Source organism: Narcine bancroftii, chromosome 14, assembly GCF_036971445.1.
Source record: "Narcine bancroftii isolate sNarBan1 chromosome 14, sNarBan1.hap1, whole genome shotgun sequence".
Classification (NCBI taxonomy): domain Eukaryota; kingdom Metazoa; phylum Chordata; class Chondrichthyes; order Torpediniformes; family Narcinidae; genus Narcine; species Narcine bancroftii.
Window position 1 is genome coordinate 3,127,620 of NC_091482.1, and position 24,839 is coordinate 3,152,458.

The 24,839-nt window shown below is 41.8% G+C and overlaps 1 protein-coding gene across 9 annotated transcripts in view; it reads left to right on the forward strand.

The window, feature by feature from the left end:
- The window catches only part of bcas3 (BCAS3 microtubule associated cell migration factor), a 728,081-nt gene that overhangs the window by 351,815 nt on the left and 351,427 nt on the right, over nt 1-24,839 (forward strand). For all 9 annotated transcript variants that reach the window (XM_069911282.1, XM_069911281.1, XM_069911285.1 and 6 more), the window contains 2 exons: nt 11,848-11,978; nt 15,114-15,279. In XM_069911282.1, coding sequence (XP_069767383.1) covers nt 11,848-11,978; nt 15,114-15,279 — 297 coding nt within the window. The remainder of the gene's footprint in view (nt 1-11,847; nt 11,979-15,113; nt 15,280-24,839) is intronic.

The window sequence follows — 24,839 nt, forward strand, 5'->3', positions numbered from 1 at the left end:
TTAAGTCATGTGGAAATAATTTATAAAAGGTCACCAAGTCTCTTCAAATTTAACAATAATCAAATGTACAACTCTTAATTTTCTCTAAACTTAAACATGTCATAATTTGAGAGAACCATTGAGTCAAAGTAGGTGGATTAGAATCTTTTCATTTAAATAAGATCGCTCTTCTAGCAAACAATGTAGAAAATGCTACAACCCAATATGTGGAAGTGGGAACTTGTCCCACTTCTGGAACTATAATTCCAAAAAAAGAGCGGTCAGTGAGTTAGGTTTCAAACTGATAAAGAGTATAGATGACAAAGTCTTAAAAATATATCTATCCAATACCTCTCCAACATAGGGCATGACCAAAACATGAGTTAGAGAAGCCACTTCTGATTAACATCTATCACAAATAGGACTAACATTAGAAAAAATGCAGGCCTTTTGACATATGAACCCAGTGTACCATTTTAAACTGAATCAAAGAATGACGAGCACATATTGAAGAGGTATTAACCAATCCAAAAATCTTCTCCCGTGATTCCTCTGGAAGATGTAGCTGAAGTTCTTCTTCCCAGGCCCCTTTAATTTTTCCATTAGAATTTGATTACAATATTATAAATGTTACCTATTAAACGCTTATGAGAAGGGTTCAAATGAAAAAAGTATCAACTAAATCTGGTTTGTACGATGTCAGAATGTTAAACAGTAAAGTATTCAGAAAATGTCTAATTTGGAAGTATCTATAAAAATGTGACCTCGGTATGTTATATTAGCAATAAGTCTATTCTCAATCAGCAACAAAGTGATGGAAGGAGTTGCAATTAACTCACACACCACTGAAGTATCCAGGGAGTTTTCATTGACTAAAAACACAATGGACCTCATTAACTGAAAATGGCGTTCTTGGATTAGAAGCTCCATCTTGCCTCAATAGAAAAGGAATAACTTTGTAGGCATCTGAAGACAGAGGTCCAACAAAGAAAAGATTGCGGGCACTCAGCTGTGGAAGTTCAGCAACTTGATAACCGGAACATGTGTGGATTCTTCTGCACTGTCACCGCGACGAACTGCCCAGGTACCCAAGGTTCATCTGCTGGGATCAGAGTGTGGAGGAGAGCTTATCAAGATTGGAGATGCAGGCAGGGCTCACTGGAAAGAACGCTTCAAAATGATTTCTCAAGCATAATTCTGTCCATGACACCATCCCACAGCAAGCTCTCACCAGGTCTACAAAAGTTGAAGAAGGTGGCTCAAAGGTGCCCATTAAATTATGCCTTGATTGCAACACCAACATTCTGTAATTATATAAAATTGCTAATTGACATCACAGTCATTTGGATTAATTAACCAAGCCTTACATTTAATGTTTTAATCTTATGAGAAATCTGTCCTAGTGACAATCTGGGAAATGCCTCTCATTTCGTGGTCAGCAAGTTCGTGCAAGTTTATAGCTCCATTGCCAGTATTTGTGTCTGGCAAGGACATCAAAGAAGCTAAAGAGCAGATTAGAAGTTGCACCATTCCATTTCTGTACATTCACAAACACCTCAGAAAAGACCAGGAGACTTTTGCTATCTTGGGCGATGTGTGTCATCTGACCAGAAACTGAAAAAAAGAGGAAAGAAATTATGATTTAAGATTAAAAAGATTTAAAAAAAAAAAGAAAACAAAAAAAATAATTTTAGGAGGTCATCATTTGCAGTGCTGGCTTGCAAACTCAAACCTGCGATCTTCTTCATCAGCGGATAATAAGTAAATGTTGCAGTTTAAGAACAAAACCACCTTGGTTTCTGGTATTTGGTGCCTTTACTCATGAGCAGCCGGATCCTTTAAGTGATTGCCATTATTTTCCACAGTTTTATTATTTTCTGTTATGCTTAATAATTTTAAGTAAGTTCTGTCTCACAAGCTATAACAGGATTGTAGCTATAACTTTCTGTTACATAATTATGACCACAAATATATGAAAAATCTGCTAAAATTTTTATTACAGAGCTGGAAATGAGAGAATATATTGCGAAGATATGTTACTGCATTGACACCTTTTATAAATACTGTTATGACTTGTGGAATATAATTTCAGATGAATGAAAAATCAAATAATGTATGAGGAAACCTACTTACTTTCACTGAAAATGAGGCTAAGAAAGTGAAAAAAAATCTAGCTCAGTCAGTATTTCCAGGTGGAACAACACATGCTCAGAGAATCTGATGAGAATACCAGCAAACAAATGGCAGGCTTTTGGTAAAGGTGTTTCAAGAACGAGTAAATCACAAAAATCTGTAGAGACCGTGGCGGAAGTATAAAGACAAAATGCTGGAAAAACTCAGCTGGTCAAACAGGGTCCTTTATGTAGCAAAGGTAAAAATACCGAATGTTTCAAGAACTAGTCTGATCTCACTGAAATAGAAGTAAATTAGAACATGCAGGACTACTACCACCAGAGCTTAAATTCGGTGAAGAACCAAATAGGTTTTTTTTTGTTTTTTAGTTGAACCTTTTCTCAGCAATCCAAATTAATGAAATAAACAAAGCAAGATTAACTGGATACATCATTAGTTTATCATTTCCTGTGCTCTCTACTATACTGTACATTTCCAGAACCTTGTGCTTTTGTTTTAAGTTTACCTTTTCAGGATTTTTACATTTTTATCTGCTTTCTATGAATTGACTGCGTGTAGATGTCAAAAATCAATGATTGAATTCTGCCAAGTTCAGTAATCTGTGATCAATTTAAGAGGATCTAATTTCAAATGTTTTACGGGACACGTTCCCATACTGTATTTATGTGATACACTTTTATGTGTGACCTGAAAATAGGTGAACACCTTGCAGAAAATCATGTGATGTGTCTACTTTGCAAATGGTCCACAGGGGAAGTTAGCTTGGAAAGAGCTGAAGTCAGATTTCTATTTGGGAAGAGGAGGAAGAGTGATCGTTCTCTATAGGCAGAGAGAGAGAGAGAGAGAGGCTGGAAGGAACCACAGAGCACAACAGCTCAGAATTAGACCCTTCAGCCCATCTAGTCTGTGCCAAATTATTCTGCCCAATCCCACCTACTTGTACCATAGCCCTTCATACCCCTCCCATCCATGGACGTGTCCACTTTTTTTCCTCAAACGTTAAAATTGATCCCACATTCACCAGTTCAGATGGCAGCTCATTCCATGCTCTCACCACTTTCTGGGTGAAGAAGTTCCCCCTAATGTTCCCTTCAAACATCTCCCCTTTCAACCTTAATCCTTGTCTCATCTATCCTCAGTCGAAAAAGTCTGCTTGCTTTATACCCCTCAATTTTGTATTCCTCGACCAAATCTCCCCTCTTTCTCTGATGCTCCAGGTATAAAGCCTGAACCTACTTGGCCTTTCTCTGTAACTTATTTCCTCAAGTCCTAGCAATATTGGCCCATTTTCCCAGTTCATCCTGTTGTGATTTCCAACAACCTGCTCCACTGCCCAGCACACCCCAAATTTTGGTGCCATCTGCAAACTTGCAAACCTTGCCACCAACATCCCCAATTGGGCTCTTACCAAAACCATTAACATGGATGACAAGCTACAATGGATCAAGAGGATGGTGAATTCTTGAGATGGGAGAAAGAATGCACAGACTGGGGAGAGGCCTTCAGCCACTGAAATGAGCATGGGGATGGGAGCAGCAGAAGAAGAGTTGAACATCACATGGGAATATTGATGAAAGTTTTGTCTTTGCTGAGGATCGATCATTCTTATTAGAGCCGGGAAGATCGGGAGGGATAGTAAAAGCATGGCAAAGGGTGGATCTTGGGAAGAGATAGGGTCAGGCATACAATTTTTGAATATGATGTTTGGGAAAAAAAATGCTTAAATGCCAGATTAGGTAAAACTGAATAGTTTAAACATTAATAAGAGTCGTGTTAGGGAGAGTTACTGAGCAGGGAGAGGAGAGTGCACACATCAGGAGGGATGTTTGAGAAGGGGAAATGCAGGGTGTGACTGATGGATGGGGAGGGGGTGAGCGAGAGGAAGGGAAAGGAGGGAACAGTGGAATAGAGAGGGATTTACTTGCATTTGAGGCATTTTGTAGAAAATTGACCCAATTAATTCATGAGAGGAAGCAGCCTGCATGAAGAAAGGTTAAGCAGGTAGGCCTCACTAGTAGATGCTGAAGATGCTTTCCTCGGAGACAGAAACTACAAGCAAGGGTCACAATTTCAAAATACAGTGTTGCCCATTTAAATTAGACATGAGGAGGAATCTTCTCTTTGAGGGTCAAGAATTTTTGTAGTTCACGTCCTGAGGGCCACGGAGATCAAATTATTAAATACATTTATGACAAAAATGGATTTTGGCCTATGTTGGAGTTGTGGGCTGTGAGGAAGAGGCAAGAAAATGGAGCTGAGGCCATGATTCCATTGAATGAGCAAGTAGGCTTGTGGGGCTGTATGATTTACCACCTGTTTGTATTTATGCTCCCTTGTTCGTAGAAATGGATATTAAAATAGATTAAGTCTGAATATTTTATTGTAGATGCCATCGGGCATTTGATAGTGATGGCAGACATTGTCAGGTGTTTTACATCTTGCCGGGACTGGGACTGACATACGTGTAGGATGAGTGCCTCCATCGATCACACAAATCCTATTATAGAATGTTATTAACCACTTCCATACGTCCATAGTTTCAATAGGCTGATATAACATGTTGCTCACACTCCTGAGTGTCCAATCAATTACTGTAGCAGAGTGTCAGACTGGGCGTCCCTTCTCGCATCTGTTAACAATTTAGTTTGTCGTGACATGTTGTTGTATTGTTAAAAAGTCAAGCTGCTCATCACTAGTGTCTGCTATTAGATCATGTCTGAGGTAGACATTAAGTGCATTTGATGTTCTTGTGCAGGCTCTGCCACAACCATCCCAGATTAATGGGTTCTTATTTTTTGAAAATACTATATAATTTTCAGAATTTGAAAAGACATTCAAAATAGCTATCATAAATTTAACCGACAAAGAGTTCCATTTATTTTATGTCCATGTGTGGTGTGGCAACATTTTAAATGAGAACCATTTTATGTGAATAATTTACTTTTCTTTGATTCTTCCTTTCATTAATTTGAAATCCTCCCTGACAACAATAGTTATCGAGTCAGAATGATAAAGCACGGAAGCAGGCACTTCAACCCAACTTTTCATGCACATCAAGTTCAGCTCATCTCACTCGCCTGCATTTAACTAAATCCCTGTAAACCATTCCTATCCATGTACTTGTCTAAATGTCTTTTAAATGTACCTCTACCACTTTGTCTGGCAGCTGGTTCCATGTACCCACCATCCTCGGTGCAAAGAAGGTTGTCTCTTAGATCCCCTTTATATCTTTCCCCCTTATCTTCTGTTCTGTACTATTGCATGACAATACAGGAACCTTGAATCTTAAATTAGTGTTCTCTTTGATTTTGATTCTCCTAACTTGGGGAAAAAAATGCCCCACCTGATCTCATATACCTTTATAAGAACATCTCTGTGACTCCTGCTCTCCAGGGAAAAAAATGCCTTGGTCTCTCCAGCCTGTCCTTGTAGCTTGAGCACTCCTACCCTAGTAACATCCTTGTGAATTTCTTGGCATTTTTTCGAGCTTAATGACATCCTTCCTCCAGCTAGGCGACAGAATTTAAATTTAGACATACAGCATGGTAACAGGCCTTTCCGGCCCATGAGCCTTTGCCAACCAATTAACCTATAACCCCCGTGCTTTTTGAAAGGTTTGAGGAAACCGGAGCGCCCGGAGGAAATGCACGCAGCCACGGGGAAATTGCAAAAACGTCTTACAGACAATGCCAGATTTTAACCCGGGTCACTGGTGGTGAAATAGTGTTGTGCTAACCGCGCCCACCACTGCACCAATATTCTGTGTGGTCTCACCAACACCTTGAGCTCCATGCAAAATGCTAGAGGAACTCAGCAGGCCAGGCAACATCCACAAAAGACATTCGATAGACAACATTTTGGACTCGATGGCCTAAATGCCTAATTCTGCTCCTGTGTCTTATGGCCTTATGGTCTTCCGCCAGCATGTTTGCCCTGTACAGAGCTATCAAATCAGGGTTTGTTGCTTTGCAAAATTCTTACATCCTATATTTTGATTCCTCATTTTCTATATCTATATTTTGAATAATTAAATACATGACTGATTCTGGCTATAATTGTTTGCTAACTCTCTTTCATTGAAGTTATAGAGGGTGTTAAGAGAAGATTAGCCATGATAACTGCTCACATTTCTTCATCATAAGGACAGCTTTAGAGATCATGGAAAGGTGTGAGAAAGTGATGAAGAGGATTAGAATGGATATAGTAGAATGGAAGAAATAAGATTGGAAAATGACTTGGGAAAAATGCCAGAAAATATTTGACCTGCTATCAATGAAAAGACGACTTTGGATGTGGTAAATGTGATGTACGACTAAAAACTGGGCCCAGATAAGTTTAAGATAGGAGAATATTACTGTTTAACAACTACTAATGACCTACTTTCTGGGCACTGAATATTTGGACTTCAGGGAGAAGCCATGTTGGCAAAAACAAGAGGCGGAGTGTTACCCTACTGTCTTTCATTTGCAATTTGCCATATATTTTCAGGGGTTGGAAAGTAATGACAATTCATTATCACTCTCTTTCATTCTGACATCTCCTTTCTCCTTCCATCCCAAAGGGTGAGGCTCTGAAACATCTGTCAGCACTTTTGGTAGTAATTCACGTTTCTACTCTGACCTTTGCAGGAAACTGCCTCTTAACCTTTTTGTGCTAATAACACTATTTCCTCTTGTAGCTGGGCAGCTTGAGTGTTGATAGTGGATAATAAACCTCTCAAATCATTCTTCTAGCCACTTCTTCATTTAAATACATACTGATAATTAGAGTTGAGCTGTTTGAAAATCTGTGCAAGAAAACTCCTGTTTATTTTCCAGAATCCCACTTTTGGGAGACAGTTAGCGAAATGCGTTGCACCATTTGGACGCATTTTGACATTCCACAGGGCAGTCTATGAATTAGAACTACAGAACATTACGGCACAAAGGCCCTTCAGCCCATCCAGTTTCTGCTGAACTAGTCCCACTGACCTGTACCCCTCTATACCTATCCAATCCATGTGCCTGTCCAAAATCTTAAAAATTGAAATTGAGCCCGCATTCACCACTTCAGCTGGCAGCTTGTTCCACATTCCCACCACTCTCTGTGGGAATAAGTCCAGCCTAATGTTCTCTAAACCTTTCCCCTTTCACCCTTGTCCTCTGGTTTGTATCTCACCTACCCTCAGTGGAAAAAGCCAACCTACATTTAGACCCCTCATAATTTTAAACACCTCTATCAAATCTCCCCTCATTCTTCTCTAGTCCAGGGAATAAAGTCCAAACCTTTTTAACCTTTCCCTGTAACTCTGTTCCTGAAGTTCAGGCAACATCCTAGTAAACCTTCTCTGCCCTCTTTATTGATATCCTTCCTGTAGTTAGGCAAACAAAACGGCACACAAGATTCCAAATTTGGGTACAATTTTACCGTAACATCCCAACTTCTGTACTCAATACTTTAATTTATGAAGGCCAATATACCAAAAACTCTCTTTGCAACCCTATCGACCTGGGACGCCACTTTCAGGGCATTCCATATCTGTATTCCCAGATCCCTCTGTTCTACCGCACTTCTCAGTGCCCGACCATTTACCATGTAATATGGTGACAAAAAAACCCAAGAGAAAAATCAATGGAGGGTTATCATTGATTTCATTTTCTTTTTATTATTTAAAAGATACTGGTATTATATACAGAAAATATATCAAAGAGTATTTTCATTTTAGAGTTGCTCACGGGTTATTGAGAGAGGTAATGGTAGAGATTGCTGGGGTCTTAAAGAGAGCTTGTATCATCTTTACCCACTGGCAAAATCCCAAATGACTGGAAAATGGTTAACATTTATTTAGGAAGGGTAATAGAGTCAAGCCAGTGTAGCTTTACATCAGGGGTAGGGAAGTTATTGCATAACATTCATAGGGGATAGGATTTACTTACATCTACATTATAATGGACTTAATAGGGATATCACAACATGGCTTTGTGTGGCAGAGGTCAAGCATTACAAACTTGATTTGTTTTTTGAGACAGTGATGAAGATGATTGATGAGTGTAGGATATTGGCTATTGTGTACGTGATCTTCTGTAAACCATTCAATAAAGTCACCTGTGGTAGCTGATCTAGAAGATTAAGTCATATGAGATCCATGGATATTTGGCAGATTTGACTGGCTGTAGAAGAGAGTATTGCTGAAGGAATATTATTCTGACTGGTGATCCATGACCAGCAGTGTTCCACACGGTCCAGTGCTGAGATGCACACAAATGATTTAGACATAAATGGAGGTGATCTGATGCCAGGGTGGAAGTCAAAAACTAGAGGGCCTAGATTTAAAGTGAGAAGGGGAAAATTCAAAGAAAATTAGGTGAGGCCAGTTTTTTTAACCCAGAAAATGGCAGATACCCTCATCCTAATGCCAGGGGAGGTGGTAGAAGCAGATACCATAACAACATCTTGGAGACATTTAGATAGGCATATGAGCAGGCAAGGAATGGAGGGATATTGGCGAAATGCTAGTAGATGGGATTAGTTTAAATTAGTAATGGGGTCAGCACTGTCATTGTGGGCCAAAGGGCCTGTTCCTGTGCTGTGCTGTTTTCTTGGCAAATGAAGGATCAGTAGTAAGGCAGTTGAAGGTTGAAAGTTAAAAGGACAACAGAAATGTGAAACCCATTTGTAAAATGCAGTAGATTTAATCTTAAATCAACGACTGATCATTTTGAAGGCCAAGAATATTTTGAGGTCAACATTTATTTTAGGCAGTGTTGCAACATCTGTGTTGCATACAGAAGAAGCCATTTTGATACAGTTCATATCACCTGAGACATACTTTCACTGAAGGTAGAATAGATTAGTGGTACATACGAGCAGTTCTACCTTTTGAAACAAACTTGAGGCTGAATGGGCTACCTCTGTTCCTGTGACAGAAGTTGGCAACCATGCTTCAAAGTAAATTGTAACATTCAAGGAGTCACCATAATAACGCCAACATTGGGGGCATGCCTGCTTCCATTTCTGAGCAGTTTAATCCTCATTAAGATGATGAATGGTCATGCTGGGGAATAGAATAGTTTCCATCTCAATCCCCAGTGTTCTCAAAACAAGTTCAACATGTCCAGATTCATTTGAAATTCCAGCCAGTTTGGTTCAACAAGATGCCCCACTGCTAAGGAACATTCACAGCTGGGTCAATATAACCTTTTTTTAAAGTTACAGCTCCCATCAGCTCCTGTGTCAATGTTAGTATTAATTGACACCAAATTAAGAGCAATTTTGTCCCACGCATCACCACTCACTGGGAACAAGTTGTGACAGTTCAAACTCTTGGCATTTTGAGCCAGCAGTAGAGGAGCTTTCATCTCATCAGTCAAAGCTGGATTTGATTCCACAATCCAGAGATGAAAAACACCCATTTTTCTTCTGTTGTCTTCTTGACATTTTAAAAATATATATGCACATATATAGAAAGCAAATTTGTTCAAAGCATGTGCAACAGTTTTGTTGAAAATTCCAAATGCAAGTTTCGGAACTTCCAATAAACTGCATTCACAAATTCCTGACACTGATCCTGGATTACCACTCCTTGGTTGTCCTGGCAGTTTAACAGCCTCTTGAAAGCCCTGCACACAACTGTATACCTCCCACAGGCAGCACAACTCTACAAGCCTTTGACGAGCCAGAACTAAAGAATGATCTGGCTGCCTGATGCTTATGAATGATGTTGATGTGAGGTTTGTTCTGCTTTTCCTCAGAGCGAGAGTACATAATTATTGCCATCTTGTTGTTGGTGTAACTGAATGGTGGCTGCACTCCTCACCAAGGCAAGAGCTTTGCGGAAGAGTGAACCAGCAACTTGAGATTAAAATTGTGCAATTGCAACTTGTGTCTTCAATTGCCTCAGTTTTTGACTAGAGCAGATTGGGAGCAGGTGGCCTTTTATGTTATAAATTGGATGTTGGTTAAATTGGAGATCTATTCATCCTTCTTAAGTGGAAGCCTGGCAATTGCTTGTGTCCGATCCCTAGTGTTAGCCAACCTGAATTAATGATCAGAGGTGCCTGCAATTTTAATTAACGTGCAACTTGCATTATTCCAGTAAACTCTCAAACTTTGTTTGCAATTCATTCGAGAGTCTGGCTTATTTGTGTTGGTACAGTCATTCTTATTTATTACTTAAATAAAATACTTCACAATCTACTTCTGGGGTTGGACCCTGTCCACCGAACAGTCCTCTGGTTCCAAATGATCGTTTTTATTGTCAATGGTTAAATCTGTCATGTGCAGGACATTGGGAACGTATTGTGATTTATGAGGTGTGGAGATCTGTTGTTGGGTGCAAGTTTAACACAGAAACTACTGACAGACTCTTGGGTTTGTTGTTTTAAAGTAAAAATAGTGGTTCGTTCGTAAGGGGAAATTTGACAATATTTGGTTCAATCTCAAAGGACCATTGATCTTCATGGAATAAGCCTGCTGAAAGCTGGATGAGCCGCAATCAGAACGTGTACTGAAAAGCAGAGTTTGTTTTCCCTATTAAAGCTGGATATTGAGATACTGGAAAAGGAAGATTATACCAGAACTGAGGTTAGCAAGGATTGATAAAATAGAGAGAAATCTGAACAGGTTGCAAGAGAATGCTCAGGGAAAATCTAATTGACCTTGATAGTGTTGGACACCATAAAACTGTTCTCACTTCTGGGAGAAACCACATGTACTGGATACAAATATAAGACAATGACTGGTAAATCCAGCAAAGAATTCAAGCGAATCCATGCTGTTCAGTGACGGATAAAATGTGGTACTTGCTCTCACAAGATGCAGTTTAAGCAAATAACGTAAATGCAGTTGAGCTGAATTTGGGAAAGGAATCCTACAATGTGTTGACCGAAATTTGTCAGTGATGCTGGGGAACATTGCTTTGCATTTTTGTTCTTGGTTGGTGTGGTCTTGGATGACTGATCCTTCGGACAGTTTGTGCACTGTTGCATGCCCAACACTCGTAACCCAACAAGAAACCACATATTTTTAAGTCGATAGTTTATGTTATTGAACATAAGGACTTACCTACCGACAACTTGAGAAGTTGGTTTGTGTTTATTTCTTTGGTGAAGGACTTTCAATGTTCTTGTTATACCTTCCATGCTATCAATGAGTGTACATTACCATGCAATCTAGTGGAAGCAAATTCAGTTGGAATTTTCCACAGGGAATTGCTGTACTTGAAAGGGAAATATTTTCAATGGAACCACAAAAGAATAGAAATGTAAATACATGGAATTTTTTTCTAAAAGCATCTCTCTTACGTATTTGTTTTTTTTCGCTGAACAAACTGTCAGTTTCTGTAATTATGCCTAATCCCATCAAGGTCTCTATGATTTTCTGTTCTAATTTTAAACTTCCATGAACGGCAGTTATTTGCTTTTTAGTTCACGTTTTTTTTCTTACTTTCAGGAACAGTACTTGCATTTAACTGAGTCGCTAATTAAAGAATTAATCACTGTCCAATTATACAGCTTTGTTGAAGTTACGCTTTTGAAATGGTCATTAAAAATAACGTAACCGAACCACAGATTTGTTTGTGTGATGCAATGCCATTTCAGTTCGTTTTTTTGTGACCATTTACTACATTTTAGCATGAGAACATTTTGTGGTTTCTGTAATCAAACTATGTCTGTACAAAAGACAGGAAGACAATTGGAGAGCAGAAATGGATGATGACTGCCAACATTTTATGAAATCTCTTCCATTCTTTTACAGTAAGAGCAAATCTAGGTCTGTCCCACAGATTTCCCCAAGCAAGGCTGTGGGTGGAGAATTTTGTGTAGCTGCCACATTTTCTTCATCACGATCCTGGTTAACAACCAATACTGGCCTGAAGCGGGAGAAAGGTGAGTGCCCTGTACAGTTTTCAAGTAACCTCCAATACCTCTTTGGGAAAATAGAACATAGGTTAAGAAATTGAACCAATTTAAACAGAAGTGCAACCTAAAAGCCACTGAAAGTTAACATGAAGGAATGGAAAACAATTAGGAAAGCAAATGGGACATTAGGCCTACATTGAAAAAGGATTTCAGCCTTACTGCAGTTACATAGGTCCTTGGTTCTTGAGGGGAGTGCCATTTTTATTCGTTATCTAACAGAGGGAAGGCAGTGAAAATTCATCTCTGAAGCTGGTGCCTCACACTCCAGCAATCCAGGTTCAATTTTGTACCTGGGATGGCTTTCCATGGGGGTGATAGTTTCATTGAGCGCTGGAAATTCCCCCTAGTTATCGGTAAAGGAGTAGAATCTGGGAGAATAGGTTTCAGTATAGGATGAAAAATCAAAACACAGAAATGCTGGAGGAACTCAGCCGGTTTTGCAGTGGCCAAAGGAGGTAAAGATATATTACCGACGTTTCGAGCCTGAGCCCTTCTTCGAGGTATGAGGGAAAAATAGGGAGGCGCTTGAATTAAAAGAAAGGGCAGGGGGAAGATTACAGACCAAGGGACAAAAGGTGTTAATTGGATAGGGAGCGGAGGACAAGAGAGAGAGAAAAGGCTCATAGGGTATTGAAGAAGGGCTCAGGCCCAAAATGTCGATAATATATCTTTACCTTCTATGGGTGCTTCGAGACCAGCTGAATTCCTCCGGCATTTCTGTGTTTTGAATACAATAAGAAGAGTCTGCAGACTTCCTTGTTTTGCTCCATTCAGTGTAAATGGCCGTTTGATATTTTGCACAATCTCGGTGAACGGCTTGTTATAACCAAAGAGCATTGCAGCACAGAAACCAGGTTGGTTTCTGTACTGTGTGGATGAAGATTAGTTTGTGGAATTGCGGACTTGTGTGCATGGATTGAATAGGTTAGGTCTTTATTTCAAATTCTTAAGAATGAAAGGGGGTGTCATTGAAATAAGCTTGGCAGGGTAGATACAGGAAGGAGCTTTCCCCTGTCTGAGAAGTCTAGAGCTAGGCGTACAGTCCCAATACAAGAGCCTCTGGGTGAAGAGCCTTTTGTCAGTGGAAAGGTAAAGCGTGCTTGAAATTGCAAAGAGGAGTGGCAGGGAGAACAGAGGTGATGGGGTGCAGTCTGAAGTTGTCAAGATAACAGAAAAGAAGAAATGCTGGAATTACTTTGCAGGCCAGGCCCCATCTGTGAAGAGGAACCAAGTTCATGGTCCAAGTTGAAAATCCTTCATTAGAACCTGCTGATTATTTCCAGCATTTTTTAAATTTTAGACTTGCAATACCTGCAGAGTTTTATTTTTGATTTTCACTTACTTGTTAAGATAAGAATTGTGAAAATAAGGCAGTTGGGGGAGAAAAAAATGAAACAAATCAAAGCCCAGACAATAAAAAGGTGGTTACTTGAAATTGTTAAATTTATTATAACGTCTTAATGGCTATAACAAACCAGATGAAGAGGAAGGGCTGTGTTTTGAACTTACATTGGATATGATTAGAGGAAGGAACAGGATTTATGTCTCTTTCCCTCAGTTACCAGTCTTCTGAATGAACCTCACACTCATAGTAGCTGATATCTCTCTGTAACCATCCATTTTAATTCTCTGTCCTACAGCAACTCTGACCTCCCTGTTTTTGGCCTACATTGCACCAATCATGTCTAGGATCGGCAAAATGCCTCATCTTACATCAGGGATATTTATGAATAATGAATTTGACAATTTCAAGTAATCTCACTTTTTTATATCTACACACATATGTAGTTATTCCAACTTGCTTGATTTTTCTGTTCTCTCTGAACCTGCCATTTTTATTGAAGTAATCGTTTCCTTGACATCTCTGGACTACACCCTATCACAGACATTCTGTTGGTTCACTCTATCTTTCTCTTCTTAAACACACTTGCTCTCTCACTGTAGCAAAGATAAAGCTTATTTCAACTGCCGCCAGACATCACCTGTCTAAACTTCACCACTCCCCTCAATTATTCTAATCTCACTCCCTCAGAATGCTCGGCCCTCCACACTCTCCACACCAATTCCAGCCATAAAAATAAAGAACGCTGTTTGACTTTGCTGTGTTTCTCCAGCATTTTTGTGTAAACTACAATCACAGACTGCTTTTCTCACTTTCCTTGTTCTAACGAAGGGCCCTTCACCTGAAATGTCAGTTCTGTATTTCTCCCCACTGAGGCCACATGAACTGTAGAGTGATTCCAGCATTCTCTATTTTTGATTTCAATTTCCACCATTGACAGTTTTGCACAAAATATTAAAAAGCTCATTAATATCCTTCAGGAAAGGAAATCTGCTCCACTTACTTTCCAAGCAAGACACTTCAATTACAGGCAATTACAGATGGACAAAAATACTGGTCTTTCCAGAATTGTCTACAAAAAATATGCAGTTGTAGTTTTTTGCATTTTAAGACAATTTTTTTTGTCTCAGTCCAAATCTTCCCCCAACCAGGCATCATCCACGTCTGGTCAGATCAACTAATCAGAAGCATGTTCTGGGAAGTAGTGCCCTGACATAATTTTTTCCCCTCCACCCCTATTCAAAAACTGGAATCCTCCAGTGCTGTTAGATCCTGCCAGAACAAGAGCAGCAGCCACTCTCTGATACATGGCCCCTGTGTTTTTGTGAAACACAAGAAGAAGAGTAGATTGGAGATAGGATGAAGTGCTCCAAAGTACTGGAGAAACTCAGCAGGTCATGCAGAAGTACAAAGTACAAGGCAGTTAATATTTTGGGCCTGAGCCCTTTGTCTGGAGTGCCGAAAATCAGGCATTCGCCTGAATAAAAAGATGGGAAAAATGGAGTGTGGATTAAATGAGTCGTAGAAGTATCTGTTAGTTTAACTTGTATGCCCCCAGAAAATTTTTGTGCAGAGTTTGGGGTTAAAACACCAGGTTATAGGCCTGTCCCTCTTTTGGGTCTTAAAGATCTTAAAGAGCAGCTAAATTCAGGTATCTTAAAGCTCAACTTTGGACTCGACTGATCATTTGGCAATGCATATTTAGAGAAACAAGTTGACCATTCTTTTAAAACTCATAATCCATATGCTTTTGACCTTAGATCAATCAAAGCAGTCGGTGGTCGACTCCCTGTTCATTATTAGTTGCTATGGTAACCTGGTGGAGCACACAATTGAACCTCGCCCCGTTACCACTGTGCAGAAGATCAGTGATGATACTCAGCTGGAGCTATTGACATCTCCTCGAGCAAGCTGGTCTCTGGCCAGGTAAAATGTTCTGACCTATTTCCTCAGAGTGACACTTTTGCTGGGCTTTGTCCACTGCTGGCTGCATCATTCACGATGTGGGGTACAATAGCGGTACCAAGCACCAGCGAATCAAGGTTCAGACCTGAACTCCAGTGTTACTTATGTGGTATTTGAATTTGGGTGATTAGTGCAACATAATTACTGCACCGGCAGTAATTCAGCGCCATCTGTAAGGAATTTGTATGTTGGTCCTTTGTCCTACGTGGGTTTTCCCTGGTGCTCTGGTTTCCTCCCATTCTCCAAAACGTTTGTGGTTGGTTGGTTATTTGCATGCAATTAGGCTGCATTGGTTTCATAGGCCAGAAGGGCCGTCTATCGTGCTGTCATGTTAAAATTAACATTTTCCCTCTGACCATGTGGGCTTCCTCCAGGTGCTCATGTTTTCACCCACATCCAAATGTTGTAAGGGTTTGTGCATTCATTGGAACTAGAAATTGCCCCTCTGAAGTGCAAGAAAAATCCAGTGGGGGTGAGGAGAGTGTGGGGGGGTTTGCCAGTTTTTATATTCACCTTATGATCATTATATCCTAGCTTTTCAATCACTGAACAACAACCAACTGTGATCTCGTGCATTTTAATAGCAAGACATTGAAAGAAAAGATTAACTTTAGCTGTTATGAGCTACTCATTTCCTTTCAAAAATGGGTGGGTAAATAGAATTACTCTGTGAGCCGGCAAACATTTCGAATCAGAATTTATTGTCAGGAATATGTCACAAAATCCATTCTTTTGCGGCAGCGTCACATTGCAAACGTTTACAAAATAAATAAAAATAGTGCAAGATAAAGATAAAGTCAAAATAAGGCAATGTCGGCTTCATTGTTCATTCAAGAATCTGATGGCAAAGGAGAAGAAGCTGTCTTCGTGCCTCTGGGTGTTCACCTTCAGGCTCTTGAAGATGGCCTGAGTGGTGGTGGGGGGGGGGGTGTGGGGGGGAGTCCTTGAGAATAGAGGCTGGCTTCTTAAGACATTGTATCTTGTGGGTGCTCTCATTGGAGTGAACACTGGTGCCTGTGATGTCACTGGCCATGTTAACAAGCCTCTGAAGATTTTTCCTGCCTGAGCATTGGCACCTCCATTCCAGACAGTGATGCCACCAGTCAGAATGCTTCCACGATACACCTGTAGAGGTTTTTGAGAATCTTCAGTGACATACCAAATCTCCTCAAACTCCTTACAAAATATAGCCGCTGGTAAACCTTCTTTGTGATTGCATTGACATGGAGGCTCCAGGACAGATCCTCAGAGATGTTGACACCCAGGAATTTAAAGCTTTTGACCCTCTCCATTCCTGAGCCCTCAATGAGGACTTAATGTACCAATGGGGAATATGAAATGGCAGGCTCATGGTGTTGAATGGTCTTCTCTCCTTATTTCTTATGGGCAGCAGGACATCACTTTCTACATTCTGAAACCATTATAAGTACTGAAAAAGACAGTACTTCAGTTTACAGACAGAGTCACTGGGGATCGTAAACACCAGCAGGGCTTTAGTATTGCTAAAATAACGTACAGTAGGAAGAGTAAGGAGGCCATCTATGTATGCTTTGTAAAATAAGTGTCCACGCAGGGTCACCATTGGGGTATAGATTCACAAATGATTAAATGCAGCATCACAGGTCAACTGGTTTATTCTCATATACTTGCAATACTTCTATTTTCAGCTCTCACGTCACCCCTTATAAATTAGTAGCAAACCACTGGGTTCAATTCCAGAATGGAACAGCAGTGCAAGATGAAATCTTGCCAGAGCAAATGGGGAATCTAAATTTGTTCTTTAAATAATTTGGAGTAAAAAGTTCATGTCAACACGAGTGTCCATGAAACTGTCATTTTATTACTTAAAATGAATCAAAATTCTTTCGAGAAGAAAATTTGCTGTCTTTACATGGCCCAGCTGCATGGGATTCCAAATACATAGTAACCACCGAACAAGCCACTCACTTCAAGGCTCAGAGAAAAAAAAATTGGCTTATTGATTCTAAACTGATGGAGCACAAATGCATGTACCAGTATGGAGTAGATGGCCTGAATGGCCTATTTCTCTGCTGTGCATTTGACTTGAATACATGAGGCTGACATGGAACTCTCCTGCATCTCACCTGTGGGCAGAAGAAGGATCTCTGGCTCAAGGATGAATCCACAGGTGAACCCAGTGGAATAAACGACATCAGGTGATGCATGTATAAATTGCATTGAATTTGTATTGAAGTCAAGAGGTTCAAGTTCACACAAACAGTGACCAATAGACTCCTGGTAAATTGATAGAGATGAAAGCATCCCAGAATAATTGAAGAATATTAATTACCAAAACAGTAGAGAGCTTGAAATGTCTCTCTGTTTAAGCTAAGATATGATAAACCTTTGTTGTCTATAGTTCCTTTGTGTCATGACTCAAAAGAGCCTGGGAGTTAAACCCAGGACTGAATTATTAAGGGCCACATAATTTCTGTGTTTACAGACAGATCTATTGGGGATGCAAAACACATATTAAATTACAATCTTGTCTGCTTAATTGCAATCCTTCTTTGAGACATCATGAGTTTTTAGTGCACCCAGTTTCCATTTGAGTGCAATGGGGGCTGAGGATAGAAGCATTGTAGCTAAAAGCTTCATATGCCTTGGAATCAGAGAATTGGTGAAGTCCTAATGATAGTTGTAGACAATGGAATTATTAACAGAAAATAAGCTTTTAACCTAGTATTTGAGTATCACAGCCATGGTAAATTAATGAAACTGTGATGCAACATAGCTTCTAGTTTCTGCAAATGAAAATTTGAAAGACTGTTTTAATGAGATGAATCCTTTGAATTTCATTGCCAGTTATTATATTCATCTTGTGATCATTATATCCCAGCTTTTCAATCACTAAACAACAATCACCTGCGATCTTATGCGTTTTAATAGCAAAACAATGAAAGACAAGATCAATTTTAGTTACTCGCTACATTTTTCCTTTGATATCCTTAACCGAGAACCATATCTCATTAGGTCTAGCTCTAGCTGTCTTTTTGAGTTTGCTTCTGCTGAGTAGCTTCGATTCAGATAAAAATTGGGAATCACCCAGAGCTATCCCAGGATTTTTGTCTGTCTTGTAGCCTTTTCTCTCATTGTTCAATCCTGCAAGATGTAGTTCCTTGAGACATCTGTCCTGAGGCCAGTTTTTGTCCCTCAACCAAGTAACTAAAACAAATGATCTGGTCAAGATCCCATTTCTCTTTGTATGAGCTTGCTGCGCTCATATGGAGGGTGATATTTCAGATTCAGAATCAGATTTATTGTCATGAACAACATATGTCATGAAATTTGTTGTTTTGTGGCAGTAGGTGCTGTGTATTACAGATGCAAAATTGCTCTAAATTACACTTCCATAAATACAACATTTCTTTCTTTGGCTTGGGTTCGCGGACGAAGATTTATTGAGGGGTATGTCCACGTCTGCTGCAGGCTCGTTGGTGACTGACAAGTCCGATGTGGGACAGGCAGGCACGGTTGCAGCGGTTGCAAGGGAAAATTGGTGGGTTGGGGTTGGGTGTTGGGTTTTTCCTCCTTTGTCTTTGTCAGTGAGGTGGGCTCTGCGGTCTTCTTCAAAGGAGGTTGCTGCCCGCCGAACTGTGAGGTGCCAAGATGGACGGTTTGAGGCGATATCAGCCCACTGGCGGTGGTCAATGGGGCAGGCACCAAGAGATTTCTTTAAGCAGTCCTTGTACCTCTTCTTTGGTGCACCTCTGTCTCGGAGGCCAGTGGAGAGCTCGTCATAGAACACGATCTTGGGAAGACGATGGTCCTCTATTCTGTAGACGTGACCCACCCAGCGCAGTTGGGTCTTCAGCAGCATGGATTCGATGCTTGCGGACTCTGCCAGCTCGAGTACTTTGATGTTGGTGATGAAGTCATTTCGATGAATGTTGAGGATGGAGCGGAGACAGCGCTGATGGAAGCGTTCTAGGAGCCATAGGTGATGCCGGTAGAGGACCCATTATTTGGAGCCGAACAGGAGCGTGGGTATGACAACGACTCTGTACACGCTGATCTTTGAGTGTTTCTTCAGGTGGTTGTTTTTCCAGACTCTTTTGTGTAGTCTTCCAAAGGCGCTATTTGCCTTGGCGAGTCTGTTGTCTATCTCTTTGTTGATCCTTGCATCAGATGAAATGGTGCAGCCGAGGTAGGTAAACTGGTTGACCGTTTTGAGTTCAGTGTGCCCGATGGCGATGTGGGGGGGCTGGTGGTCATGGTGGGGAGCTGGCTGATGGAGGACCTCAGATTTCTTCAGGCTGACTTCCAGGCCAAACATTTTGGCAGTTTCCACAAAACAGGACGTCAAGCGCTGGAGAGCTGGCTCTGAATGGGCAACTAAAGCGCATTTACAAAATAAATAATTAGTGCAAAAAGAGAAAAAAAGTGAGGTAGTGTCTATGGTTCATTGTCCATTCAGAAATCTGATGATGGAGGAGAAAAAGCTGTTGGATGTGTGTCTTCAGGCTCCTGTACCTCCTTCCTGATGGTAGCAGAGAAAAAAAGTACCTGGCCTGGGTGGTGAGGAACCTTGATGATAGATGCTGCTTTCTTCAGATACCACCTTTTAAAGATATCCTTGATGGAGTAAAGACTGATGCCCATGATGGCATTAGTTGAGTTTTCAACCCTCTGTCGCCTGTTCCTGTTCTGTGCATTGACATCTTCATACCAGACAGTGATGCAACCAGTCTGAATGCTCTCTATGGTACAAATTTGCAAGAGGCTTTGGTGACTTACCAAATCTCCTCATGCTCCTCAAATATCGCAACTGGAAGCCTTTTTCGTTATTGCATTGACACCCAGGAATTTGAAGTTCTTAACCCTCTCCACTACTGACCCCTCAATGAGGACTGGTTGTGTTCTCTTGGTTTTCCCTTCAGGAAGTCTGGAATCAATTCCTTAATTTTGCTAATGTTGAGTGCAAGGTTAATATTGTGACACCACTCAACCTGCTGATCTATCTCACTCCTGTCCAGTTCCTCATTGCATTCTCTGATTCTGCTGGCAACCATGGTGTCTTCAGCAAATTTGAATTGTACCTAGCCACACAGTCATGGTTGTAGAGAGAGGTGTACTTCTGTTGTTTGTCAGTGAGGAGGAGACATTGATCATCACACTTAAGATGTACTTCATTGATTGTAAACTACTCTGAGGTTGTGAAAAATATCATGTAAGAGCATGTTCTATCTTCCTTGCATTCCTCCCTTGCCATTCATTTGCACAAACCTATCAGAGGTTACTGGTTGAGAGTCAGGAGTCAAGTTTATTGACATCTGATGGTACAACATGACAAAACAGCATTCTTCGGTCCTTGGTGCAAATCATCCAGACACTCAACCAGACAAACAAAACATATGCCAGACAAGTATTCATAGATACAAATAAATAAATACTGATTTATGAATATGAGAGTCTCAGATGGTTCATGTAAGCAGTTCCTTTGGTTGTTCACCATTCTCACTGCCCGTGGGAAGATGCTGTTTCTCATCCTGGGGGTGCTGGCTCTGATCCTCCTGGATCTCTTTCCCGACAAGAGCAGCTGAAGGGGTCCTCAATAATTTTGCCTGCCCTCTTCAGACAATGATCCCAGTAGATCATGTCATTGGAGGGGTGGGGGAGAGGGGTAGGGAGACTCCAGTGACCCTCTCTGCCACTCTAATGGACCTGTAAATTGACCTCTGATCTGTTTCCCGGCAGTAAATGTTAACTTGTTAACTTCTTGTTAAGATGAGAACCAAAACTAATTAGGGTTCTCATCCAATTCTGTTGTGAGATCTGCTGAACACAAATTACAAATTGCATCTGGGACCTTGCTGGTCATTTGGAATTTCACTATGGACTGTCACTTTAGAATATGGGTATGTAAAATTGTACTTGAAAAGTGCTAGTTTTGTTAGCCCCCAGAGAGCTTGAACTCTGGAAATGTTGTCCCCTTTATCCCACTATGAGAAAATGTTTTATATCCAATCTCCTCAAAAGGTTATTAAGCATGCTAAAGGAATTATAAGGAATACAACCAACCCTCAAGGAAGAGTTAATCTTCAGAGAATCTCACGAATGATATAAATGTCATGGACTTCTTTCCCTACCCATTATGCTGAAGGCTTGAAGCAACCTTGACTTCTTTATAAGGTGCCTTTTCACTGAGAGAAGGCAGTTTGTGATCTTTTGATGTCAGTTATTTCAGCCCAAGATCAAAGCTACATATGCCTCTCAAGACAGGTTCATGACTACACCCATTTTCTCCTTCTTCATTGACGGCTTTCCCACCATAATAATGTCAGACGTGAAGATGCTGGCTGGTTATTGCAGAGCAGGGTGTTCAATTCTGCTGAATCCATGCCAGCGTGCAGCAAAACTGGATAGATTGATCAGCTTCTGGGAACATGTATATGCCACTGTGCAGCTACAAGAGCCATCCTGCAGGAAACATCTCAGCTCAAGGCTCCCCAAGCCTTACTCTTTATTGCGTTTAGTTCCACAGTGTGATAAAATACCCTTCACTTTCTTTTTAAAAAGCTGAGATCACATGCAGGAAAACATGTTTGAAGATCAAGGCCTCAAACTGGCACATGGTGTACCAGCAGCATTGATCTCTGCTCTCTTGCATACTCTAGAGATTTGGGCTTCATGTCTTCTTCTTTTCTTCTTTGGCTTGGCTTCGCGGACGAAGATTTATGGAGGGGGTAAAAAGTCCACGTCAGCTGCAGGCTCGTTTGTGGCTGACAAGTCCGATGCGGGACAGGCAGACACGATTGCAGCGGTTGCAAGGGAAAATTGGTTGGTTGGGGTTGGGTGTTGGGTTTTTCCTCCTTTGCCTTTTGTTCGTGAGGTGGGCTCTGCGGTCTTCTTCAAAGGAGGTTGCTGCCCGCCAAACTGTGAGGCGCCAAGATGCACGGTTTGAGGCGTTATCAGCCCACTGGCGGTGGTCAATGTGGCAGGCACCAAGAGATTTCTTTAGGCAGTCCTTGTACCTTTTCTTTGGTGCACCTCTGTCACGGTGGCCAGTGGAGAGCTCGCCATATAACAGGATCTTGGGAAGGCGATGGTCCTCCATTCTGGAGACGTGACCCATCCAGCGCAGCTGGATCTTCAGCAGCGTGGACTCGATGCTGTCGACCTCTGCCATCTCGAGTACTTCGACGTTAGGGGTGTAAGCGCTCCAATGGATGTTGAGGATGGAGCGGAGACAACGCTGGTGGAAGCGTTCTAGGAGCCGTAGGTGGTGCCGGTAGAGGACCCATGATTCGGAGCCGAACAGGAGTGTGGGTATGACAACGGCTCTGTATACGCTTATCTTTGTGAGGTTTTTCAGTTGGTTGTTTTTCCAGACTCTTTTGTGTAGTCTTCCAAAGGCGCTATTTGCCTTGGCGAGTCTGTTGTCTATCTCATTGTCGATCCTTGCATCTGATGAAATGGTGCAGCCGAGATAGGTAAACTGGTTGACCGTTTTGAGTTTTGTGTGCCCGATGGAGATGTGGGGGGGCTGGTAGTCATGGTGGGGAGCTGGCTGATGAAGGACCTCAGTTTTCTTCAGGTTGACTTCCAGGCCAAACATTTTGGCAGTTTCCGCAAAGCAGGACGTCAAGCGCTGAAGAGCTGGCTCTGAATGGGCAACTAAAGCGGCATCATCTGCAAAGAGTAGTTCACGGACAAGTTTCTCTTGTGTCTTGGTGTGAGCTTGCAGGCGCCTCAGATTGGAGAGACTGCCATCCGTGCGGTACCGGATGTAAACAGCGTCTTCATTGTTGGGGTCTTTCATGGCTTGGTTCAGCATCATGCTGAAGAAGATTGAAAAGAGGGTTGGTGCGAGAACACAGCCTTGCTTCACGCCATTGTTATTGGAGAAGGGTTCAGAGAGCTCATTGCTGTATCTGACCCGACCTTGTTGGTTTTCGTGCAGTTGGATAATCATGTTGAGGAACTTTGGGGGACATCCGATGCGCTCTAGTATTTGCCAAAGCCCTTTCCTGCTCACGGTGTCGAAGGCTTTGGTGAGGTCAACAAAGGTGATGTAGAGTCCTTTGTTTTGTTCTCTGCACTTTTCTTGGAGCTGTCTGAGGGCAAAGACCATGTCAGTGGTTCCTCTGTTTGCGCGAAAGCCGCACTGTGATTCTGGGAGAATATTCTCGGCGACACTAGGTATTATTCTATTTAGTAGAATCCTAGCGAAGATTTTGCCTGCAATGGAGAGCAACGTGATTCCCCTGTAGTTTGAGCAGTCTGATTTCTCGCCTTTGTTTTTGTACAGGGTGATGATGGTGGCATCACGAAGATCCTGGGGCAGTTTACCTTGGTCCCAACAAAGCTTGAAAGACTCATGCAGTTTGGCATGCAGAGTTTTGCCGCCAGCCTTCCAGACTTCTGGGGGGATTCCATCCATACCTGCTGCTTTGCCACTTTTCAGTTGTTCGATTGCCTTATATGTCTCATCCAGGGTGGGAACCTCATCTAGCTCTAGCCTTAGGGGCTGTTGAGGGAGCTGGAGCAGGACGGAATCTTGGACTGAGCGGTTGGCACTGAAAAGAGATTGGAAGTGTTCTGACCATCGGTTGAGGATGGAGATCTTGTCGCTGAGGAGGACTTTGCCGTCTGAGCTGCGCAGCGGGCTTTGGACTTGGGGTGAGGGGCCGTACACAGCCTTTAGAGCCTTGTAGAAACCCCTGAAGTCGCCAATGTCCGCGCTGAGCTGGGTTCGTTTGGCGAGGCTAGTCCACCACTCATTTTGGATCTCCCGGAGTTTGCGCTGAAGATGGCTGCATGCGCGACGGAAGGCTTGTTTCTTCTCTGGACAGGACGGCTTTGTAAGGTGAGCCTGGTGGGCAGCTCGCTTCTTTGCCAGCAGCTCCTGGATTTCCTGGCTGTTTTCGTCAAACCAGTCCTTGTTTTTCCTGGAGGAGAAGCCCAGTACCTCCTCAGTGGATTGCAGTATGGTAGTCTTCAACTGATCCCAGAGGGTTTCAGGGGACGGGTCCGTGAGGCGGGTTGCAACGTCGAGCTTTGCTTTGAGGTTTGCCTGGAAGTTTCCTCTCGCTTCGTCTGACTGCAGTTTTCCATCATTGAACCTCTTTCTGGGGGCTTTATTGTTCCTGGGCTTTGGCTTGAAGTGAAGGTTGAGCTTGCAGCGAACCAGCCGGTGGTCAGTGTGGCATTCCGCGCTAGGCATGACCCTGGTGTGGAGCACATCTTGTTTGTCACTTTCTCGCACCAGGATGTAGTCCAGGAGGTGCCAGTGTTTGGATCGGGGATGCATCCAGGTGGTCTTAAGGCTGTCCCTCTGCTGAAAAAGGGCTTCATGCATCCTAAGCATTGAAGTTCTCACTCAGTTCTTGTGTGAATTGTGTGGCCTGATGCAAGTTTCATGAAACATTTACTCTCCTCCAAAGGTTAGAATTCATGAATATTCTCCAAGCTGCCTTTTATTGTATAAGATAAGAACATAAGAAATGGGAGCAGGAGTAGGCTATCTGGCCCATCAAGCCTGATCTGCCATTCAATGT